At 48.4% G+C, this 9,015-nt stretch overlaps 1 protein-coding gene across 1 annotated transcript; it reads right to left on the bottom strand.

Annotated features, from left to right (window-relative positions):
* Positions 1-6,209: 6,209 nt before the first annotated feature.
* Positions 6,210-8,425, bottom strand: LOC119854729 (tigger transposable element-derived protein 4-like). Its single transcript, XM_043512880.1, has 2 exons — positions 6,610-8,425; positions 6,210-6,393 (listed from the first exon to the last, which is right to left on the bottom strand). The coding sequence occupies exon 1, from the start codon at positions 7,590-7,592 to the stop codon at positions 6,651-6,653; it is 942 nt and encodes a 313-aa protein (XP_043368815.1). The 5' UTR covers positions 7,593-8,425; the 3' UTR covers positions 6,210-6,393; positions 6,610-6,650.
* Positions 8,426-9,015: the final 590 nt, after the last annotated feature.

The raw sequence follows: 9,015 nt of genomic DNA on the forward strand, positions 1-9,015 counted from the left end.
CCAATGCCAGGTGCCCATTTTCCCTGGCAGCTTGGGACTTCAGTGCCCTGCCTGGTTGTGCCAGACACACTAGCCTGCTACAAACACAGACCCAGGCCTGAACCACGTCCCCCAAAAGTTGCAGGCTTAACTGAAAACAGCTTAAGAAGTGCTCCTGACTCCAACACCCAGATACCCAGTTCCCAATGGGATCCAAACCCCAAATAAATCTGTTTTACTCTGTATAAAACTTATACAGGGTAAACTCATAAGTTGTTCACCCTCGAGAACACTGATAGAGAGAGATGCACAGCTGTTTGCTCCCCCAGGTATTAATAGTTGCTCTGGGTTAATATAAAAAGTAGGATTACTTGGAACCACTTAAATTACAGATAGAACAAAGTAAATTACCAAGCAAAATAAAACAAAAACATGCAAGTCTAAGCCTAATATAGTAAGAAACTAAATGCAGGTAAATCTCACTCTCAGAGATGTTCCAATAAGCTTCTTTTACAGACTAGACTAGGGAAGGGGGAGGATCTGGGGAACTACAGGCCAGTCAGCCTCACCTCAGTCCCTGGAAAAAATCATGGAGCGGTCCTCAAGGAATCAATTCTGAAGCACTTGGAGGAGAGGAAAATGATCAGAAACAGTCAGCATGGATTCACCAAGGGCAAGTCACGCCTGACTAATCTAATTGCCTTCTATGATGAGATAACTGGCTCTGTGGATGAGGGGAAAGCAGTGGACGTGTTGTTCCTTGACTTTAGCAAAGCTTTTGACACGGTCTCCCACAGTATTTTTGCCAGCATGTTAAAGTAGTATGGGCTGGATGAATGGACAATAAGGTGGATAGAAAGCTGGCTAGATTGTCGGGCTCAATGGGTAGTGATCAATGGCTCCAAGTCTAGTAGGCAGTCGGCATCAAGTGGAGTGCCCCAAGGGTCGGTCCTGGGACCGGTTTTGTTCAATATCTTCATTAATGATGTTGAAGATGGCGTGGATTGCACCCTCAGCAAGTTTGCAGATGACACTAGACTCAGAGGAGTGGTAGATAAGGTAGAGGGTAGGGATAGGATACAGAGGGCCCTAGACAAATTAAAGGATTGGGCCAAAAGAAATCTGATGAGGTTCAACAAGGACAAGTGCAGAGTCTTGCACTTAGGATGGAAGAATCCCATGCACCGCTACAGACTGGGGACCGAGTGGCTAGGCAGCAGCTCTGCAGAAAAGGACCTGGGGCATTACCGTGGATGAAAAGCTGGATATGAGTCAACAGTGTGCCCTTGTTGCCAAGAAGGCCAATGGCATTTTGGGCTGTATAAGTAGGGGCATTGCCAGCAGATCGAGGGACGTGATCGTTTCCCTCTAGTCGACATTGGTGAGGCCTCATCCGGAGTACTGTGTCCAGTTTTGGGCCCCACACTACAAGAAGGATGTGGAAAAATTGGAACATGTCCAGGAGAAGGCAACAAAAGTGACTAGGGGACTGGAACACATGACTTATGAGGAAAGGCTGAGGGAACTGGGATTGTTTAGTCTGCAGAAGAGAAGAATGAGGGGGGATTTGATAGCTGCTTTCAACAACGTGAAAGGGGGTTCCAAAGAGGATGGATCTAGACTGTTCTCAGTGGTAGCAGATGACAGAACGAGGAGCAATGGTCTCAGGTTGCAGTGGGGGAGGTTTAGGTTGAATATTAGGAAAAACTTTTTCCACTAGGAGGGTGGTGAAGCACTGGAATGGGTTCCCTAGGGAGTTGGTGGAATCTCCTTCCTTTGAGGTTTTTAAGGTCAGGCTTGACAAAGCCCTGGCTGGGATGATTAGTTGGGGATAGGTCCTGCTTTTAGCAGGGGGTTGGACTAGATGACCTCCTGAGATCCCTTACAACCCTGATATTCTATGATTCCTAGTCTGGGTCCAGCAATCACTCACACTCCTGTAGTTACTGTCCTTTGTTCCAGTTTCTTTCAGGCATCTCTTGAGCCATCTGAAGACAAAAATGGAGGGATTTCCATGGCTTATATAGTCTCTCTTGTGGGTGGAAACCCCTCTCTCTCACTGTGTAGAATCACAGCTACAAGATGGAGTTTTGGAATCACATGGGCAAATCAGATGTCCATGCATGACTCAGTTCTCTACAGGCCGACGCCATTGCCCACATGTTAGCCAGAACATTCCCAGGAAAGCTGAGATGTGGATTGGGGTCTCTCAAGGTCCATTGTAACTAAGTGCTCCCAATTACTTGAATAACCCCTTCACACTATGTTGACTAAATCTGCCTTAGGTGCTTCCTACAGCAAATACTTTAAATACAAGCATAGAGCCAACGCTCCTAACTCCAGATATAAAAATGATCCATGCATACAAATAGGAGAAATGCATTCAGTAGAACATAACCTTTGCAAAGATATGTTACATGGCATATTTAGCATAAAACATTCCAGTTATGTCATATTTACACTCATAAGCATATTTCTAAAAAAAAAAGAAAAGGAGGACTTGTGGCACCTTAGAGACTAACAAATTTATTAGAGCATAAGCTTTCGTGAGCTACAGCTCACTTCATCGGATGCATCACGAAAGCTTATGCTCAAATAAATTTGTTAGTCTCCAAGGTGCCACAAGTACTCCTTTTCTTTTTTGCGAATACAAACTAACATGGCTGCTACTCTGAAGCATATTTCTATAAAGCATTATGGGGTTGTGACAGGGTCAGGATTCACCATTGCTGGTGCCTCCGGCTGGTTGCTCCAGAAATTAGCTCTTGTCAGCTGTGCAGCGCCCTCTGCACGTGGTGTCTCACCTGTTGTCTGCTCTGCTGATTTGGGAACTGCCTTGCTCCCTGCTCAGTAGTGTCCGCTTCAGGACACTGCCCTCTGGCAGCACCCACTACTCCCTTCTCACCCCCTTCTGGGAGGTTGGGGGGGAAGTAACAACAGTCATTTGGCTTGCACCTGTCTCAGTGACCAACCACAACCCCAAAGTCTAACCCCTCACCTCAGGGCAAGTCGCAGTCTGTCTCGGCCCCACTCCTCTGTGGCCACGTGCAGTGTTAAGGGGGGAAGGGGGAAACCCAGGCCCACCCCCTACTCTGAGTCCTGACCCAGGGACCCTCTAGCAGTAGCCTCTCTCTCTCTCTCTCTGCCCTCCTTCACTTCCCTCCTGTCCACCTATCTTCCCTGGGCCACTTCTCCTTTGGCCCCATGCACCTTCTTGACCCCTTTTTAGCAGAAGCCGCAGCATGGCAAGTAACTGGGCCGAAGCTCTCCTCTGCTCCCCCGAACCTGCCCATCACTGCTCTGTCCGAGGTGCTACCGCCTTACCCCAGGAGCCAGTCCTCCTCCCTTGCTAGTCAGGGAGAGACTGCCCTCTCCTTTGCTAGGCAGCCTTTATATTGGGCCCAGCCCGGCCCTGATTGACAAGAATTGATGGTGTAAGTCAATGACCGAAAACTAACCCAAAAGATTATGGGGAAAGAGGTACCAACTGGTAATAATGTGTAAGTGTAGCCGGGAAGATTAAATTTAAATGATAAAATGTTGTAACAACAAATATTGTCTCCAACATGTGCCTTAACCACAAGATAAAGTGGTACATCAATGTTAATGAGAACCTACCCAGCTTATAGAATTTGGGTTCCTTGTGTTTCTAAAGGACACAGACCAATAAGGAAGAGAGGGTTGACACTTTCATGTACATGTACAGAATGTAGGTATAGACAGACTCACAGAATAAGAAGGGGTGCCCAGAGCAGGAAAATTTAGCTTCCTACAGGAAACTCCAGCAGGAACCACTCCAGTATTGATGGTCAATCCATGAGAGGGCCAACAGACTCTCTAACACCATCTAGGAGGATGTGAATATGTCTGTAGGTATAACTGGTACATGGTTCTTATCTTTAGGAATTGTATATGCTGTGACACTTATAACTTGGTTGGTAACGTTAATAAAACTACTACAAGATAGATACTCTTGTAATTGTCTGTGTTATTTGCCTATGATTTCATGTGTTCCTAAGGTCTCTAGATCCAGAACAAACAGAGATAAACTGTTGAAATTGAGACTATAGTCGCCAGAGCTGAACCCACGGTAGTATAATTAACATTAAATAGAATAAAAGGCTCCACCCTTCACCCTCCCCTGCCCCGCCCTATCACCATCATTGTGTATTATCCGTGCTGCAGCAGAGCCTCGCGCCCCATTCGCACACGAGGGCCCGGCTGCTCTAGGCGCTGTACAGCCACAGCTCAGGGATGGCCTCGGCCCTGAGGAGCTGACAATGGGGGTGTGAGACAAGGGGTGTCAGGTGGCTGCAGCTAGGCCAACGGAGGAGCAGGAGGGAGCAGTGAGGCCCTGCTGTAGCCTCTAGGGCTAGCCTGCTTGCTTGCCTATATATCTTTTCTTATGGGTTTGATCATTTGTTTTATTAGAATGGGTTTATCAATTTGTATTGGTGTATTATTGGCTGTAATGCAAGGAACCTACAGGCCACATCCTGTATGTTGAGCTAAAGCAAGTTAGCAGACACATGTTGGAGACCGTTAGCCGAGATAGGTGGTGCTGAGCTAAAGCATAAAGTATATGTATGTGTGTGACCTTTAACATAGAGAAGTGAGCAAGTTAAAGCAAGTCGGTGTAGATATGGCCACCTACATTCATGGCCTTTTTCAGACTTAACAAGTACACCACAAAAAACATGGAAATAACCGGTGCGGCCAGAAAAAACAGACGTGAGAATGAGCTAAATGGTCATCAATACGCAAGGACATACCAGCCTATAGAGTAAGTGCACTTGATATTTCGGTGAGGAAATTAAGTTTGGACATGGAAGGTGGGCACACAGTGCTCAGGCTCTGTCAGAAGGACAGTCCACCATGTCAGTGCAGTTCAGTTCATTCATTGTTTAGTTTGTCCTTGTTAGTTCTTAAGTAACTCTAAGTCAGCTTCTATAGTCTTTAGCTTTAGCTGTAGCTTCAATTAGGTTCTTCACTTCCCACTCAAAATTTGAGAAACCTGAACCATCAGACTCTCTTGGCATGCCAGAGACGAGGCTGGTCCTTTGTCTCTTATCACCAGGTTATCAAGGAAGGGTGTGAGTATGTTAATTGAGAAACCTTTATCATATATAATACCACATGTACTGCTAGAACAATATTATGGTTTCGTAATTGATTGATTATTTGATTACTATTCCATTTGTCTCAACAGAAGTCTTTAAGGCTACATTTTGTTCTCAGTGTCCTTGTCATAATTCCTGAGGGTCTTTGCAAATGCTGTGTAGTCTGATTCTGGGACAAGAACCTTATTATCTTCTGATCAGATTAATTGGCGAGCCTATAACCCATGTTATCTAAACAATATTATTAATCTCCTAAAATCAGGCAACACTGCTGGGCCATGTTCCGGTCCCAAAGTCTGGCCTGTGGGCTCAGCTCTGCAGCTGCACATGCTCTGTTGGGCCGCCCCCCCACCAGGCTCAGCCTCCACTTGCGGCTCAGGCTCCAACTCGGTTCCCTGACATCTAGGCACAAGCCTCAGGCCGCCTGCCCAGCCTCCCTGACAGCCTGCAGGCACCTGGGCAGCCTGAGCCGGACAAAGCTGGGGCACAGTCACAGCTGGGAGATGGAGACATGGAGGCCTTCATCCAATGTGGCAGCCTCTTGAGGCCTTAGTCAGGCTGCCCTCATCCAAGATGGCTGGATGCCCTTATCCAAGATGGCTGCCCCTCCAGGCCTTAGGTGGTCTGCCCTCATCCAAGATGGCCACTCCTTCAGACCTCAGGGAATCCGTCTTCATCTAAGGTGGATGCCCCTTGAAGCCCTAGTTGGTCTGCCCTCATCCAAGATCTGTCTTACTCAGGCTGCTCTCATCGAAGATGGCCACTGTGAATCACTCTCATCCAAGATGGCTGCCTTCTGAGTAGTAGAGCGAGATTGACAGTACGCACTCATTAGTAGCAACATATCGGTGCCCTTTTGCTATGTTGCTCCTAAGAGGAGGTTGCTGTTATGGGGAGTGTCATCTGACCAAAGGCAGCCTGCTTTTTCTGATATGTCAAACAGTGACAGTACAACAGTCTAGAATTGAAACAATACAGTGTATGTTTACTGTTGTGGCTACAGTACTGCATTAGTGTACATACTGTACATTTTAAACAGCTGCTCCATTCTGCATTTGTCATCTATGACCACATTGTATCAAGAAAGCAGCATTAATTGAGTAACAGTTATAAAAGTATCAACTTTTCTGTTTATGTTTTAAGAACAATCAAACATCAACCATGACAACAAACAACACCTTTCATAAACACTTTTTGTACTGGCATGTACTGTAGTGTTTTGTAAGTCACCCTGGATAAGGGCATCTGCTAAGCTAATAATACTGTAATAACCTAAATTAAAGTACTATTCCACATCAAAAAAGAAAAGGAGTACTTGTGGCACCTTAGAGACTAACAAATTTATTAGAACATAAGCTTCCGTGAGCTTCATCATCCGATGAAGTGAGCTGTAGCTCACGAAAGCTTATGCTCAAATAAATTTGTTAGTCTCTAAGGTGCCACAAATACTCCTTTTCTTTTTTGTTAATACAGACTAACACGGCTGTTACTCTAAAACCTGATATTCCACATCAGTGTATCAACTGATAAACTAAGCATGGAGGAACTCATTCATTTGGGGTGCAAGAACTCTCTTAATTTGCTCCGCTTCTTCTCAGCCACAATTTTGTTTTGAAGGTGGGATTCAAGGTACCAAAGAGCCCAGTAGACCCTGTCCCCAAGTCCCTCTAGCTGTGAAAAGTGCCGACGTGTGTTCAAAGCCTTCAACAGCTCAGAGTTTGTCGGGGGTGGAACTTCATCAAAATCATCCTCACTCTCTTGATTATCCTCTGGATTATGATACGTTTCATCAACACAAGCTCGTTTCTCTGGCCTTGCTGCAGTGCGCAGTAATTCCCCATCGCTTAGCTCTCTGAACGTGAGCAGATCCTCATCCCCAGCCACAGCAGCTACTAAATCCTCTTTTTCCATGTTGACTGGAAGTGGGACATCGTTTAGGGGGTCGTCAGACTCTGCAATACCCTCGTCTCGCATACCTTCCTCTGGCACAACAAATCTGCTTTTCCGAAAACAGTTGGAAATTGTTGTAGGCTTTACATCTTGCCAGGCCTCAGCAACAAGATGAACGCAATCTAGCAAGTTTACAGTTTTCAGGACTGTCTGAACACCTGCGTTGGGGTCCACATCAAGAGCAACATTAATCCGGTTTGTGATTTTTGATCGGTAATGTCCCTTCATGTTCTCAATGACACCTTGAGCCATAGGTCGCATCGAAGATGTTGCATTAGAGGGTAAAAATTCGAGCTGAATGTTAGTGAGAACCACTCCTTGAGGATGTATGGAGCAGTTAGCCAGGAAGAGGCATATCTTACGGCTCTGCCAGCAAAGCTGGCGATCCCACTTTTTCAGCCAATTGATGAAAATCTCACCTGTCATCCAGGCATTCGCCGAACTGACATAATTGAGGGGAAGTTTCCTGAAATCCTCTGGAAAGCATCGGGGTCGTTTTGACTTCCCGATCATGAACAGTGGGCGTTTGTCACTCCCGTCCATGTTGGCACAGACGAGCACAGTTACCCTGTCCTTTGCCGCTTTCCCTCCTTCTAGCTTTTCATTATTTTTTCCATGTCCTCTGTCACAGAGCCCTTTCAGATAAAGACCTGTTTCGTCAGCATCGTAGATGTCAGCCGGAGAAAACGTTTCAAGAATATGAGGAAGTTTTTCGCACTGCCATTGCTCAGATGCGGGTTTGCCCGCTGACTGTTTTCTGCCCTGCTCTTTTTTGCAGGCAACATTGAAGCGTTTCTTCCATCTGGTAAACCAACCATCGCTTGCCTTAAAATCGTTCAGTCCAAGGGAAGCAGCGAGCTGACGGGCTTTTTCCTTGACTGCGGGTCCAGCCAGCCGTGCCCCCTGCGCCCTCTTCTCCTTGAGCCAGGTAAAGAGAGCCCGATCGACGGCAGGGGCTTTTCCTTCCCGCCCGCGCTTACGGCAGCCGTTCGACTGGCCGGCTTCATAGTCAGCCAACAGCTTTTCCTTCTGCTGCCATATCCGGCACACGACCGACCGGTGCAACTCCCACTTGACGGCCACTTGGCTCTGAGTGGCCCCCGGCCTCTGGCACTCGCGGATGATCTGCGCTTTCTCCTACAGCGAGAGACTCCTTGGCCTTTTGTCTGGGCTCGCCCCACACCAAGCGATGGCAGGGGCGGGTGGGGGCAACGTCCCGCTGCACCGATGGGGCTTGTACCCGCCAGCGGCCAGGCTGTTGGTACAAGGCACCGTCGGGGGGAATGGCGCTCACACGCTGCGGTTGCGCTTACACAAGGCCCTTGCTACACCCAAGCATCGCCTGCAGCTTCAACATGGCTGCCCCCGCCTTGCCCTCATCCAAGATGGCCGCCCCGAGGGTGCCCTTATCAAAGATGGCGGCATCCTTGGCGAGCATCACCTGCGGCTTCAACAGGGCTGCCCCTCTGCCTTGCCCTTATCCAACATGGCGGCTTCCTCAAGCATCACCAGCAGCTTCAACACGGCTGTCCCCTGCCTTGCCCTTATGCCACATGGCTACCCCCGCCTTGCCCTCATCCAAGATGGCCGCCCCGAGGGTGCCCTTATCAAAGATGGCGGCATCCTTGGCGAGCATCACCTGCAGCTTCAACAGGGCTGCCCCTCTGCCTTGCCCTTATCCAAGATGGCCGCCCCCACCGTGGTCTTATCGAAGATGGCGGCTTCCAGCTTGGCCTCCCTAGCCGCCAACCGCTGCCCTTACCTGAGATGGCCGACGAGGCGTCACTGGGAGCCTGCGCCAGGCTTTCCGGCGCGGCTTCTCCATGGGGCGGGCGGCGGGGGCGGGACCGGGAGAAAGTGAAAGTGACAGAGAAGCCGCCGCGCCGCGGGCAGTGACCCCCCCGCCCCCTCCCTTAGGGAGAGACCCCCCCGCAGTGACCCGTCAGGTGAGATCCCGCGTGGGGAC

This window comes from Dermochelys coriacea, chromosome 4, assembly GCF_009764565.3.
Source record: "Dermochelys coriacea isolate rDerCor1 chromosome 4, rDerCor1.pri.v4, whole genome shotgun sequence".
In the NCBI taxonomy this organism is placed as follows: domain Eukaryota; kingdom Metazoa; phylum Chordata; order Testudines; family Dermochelyidae; genus Dermochelys; species Dermochelys coriacea.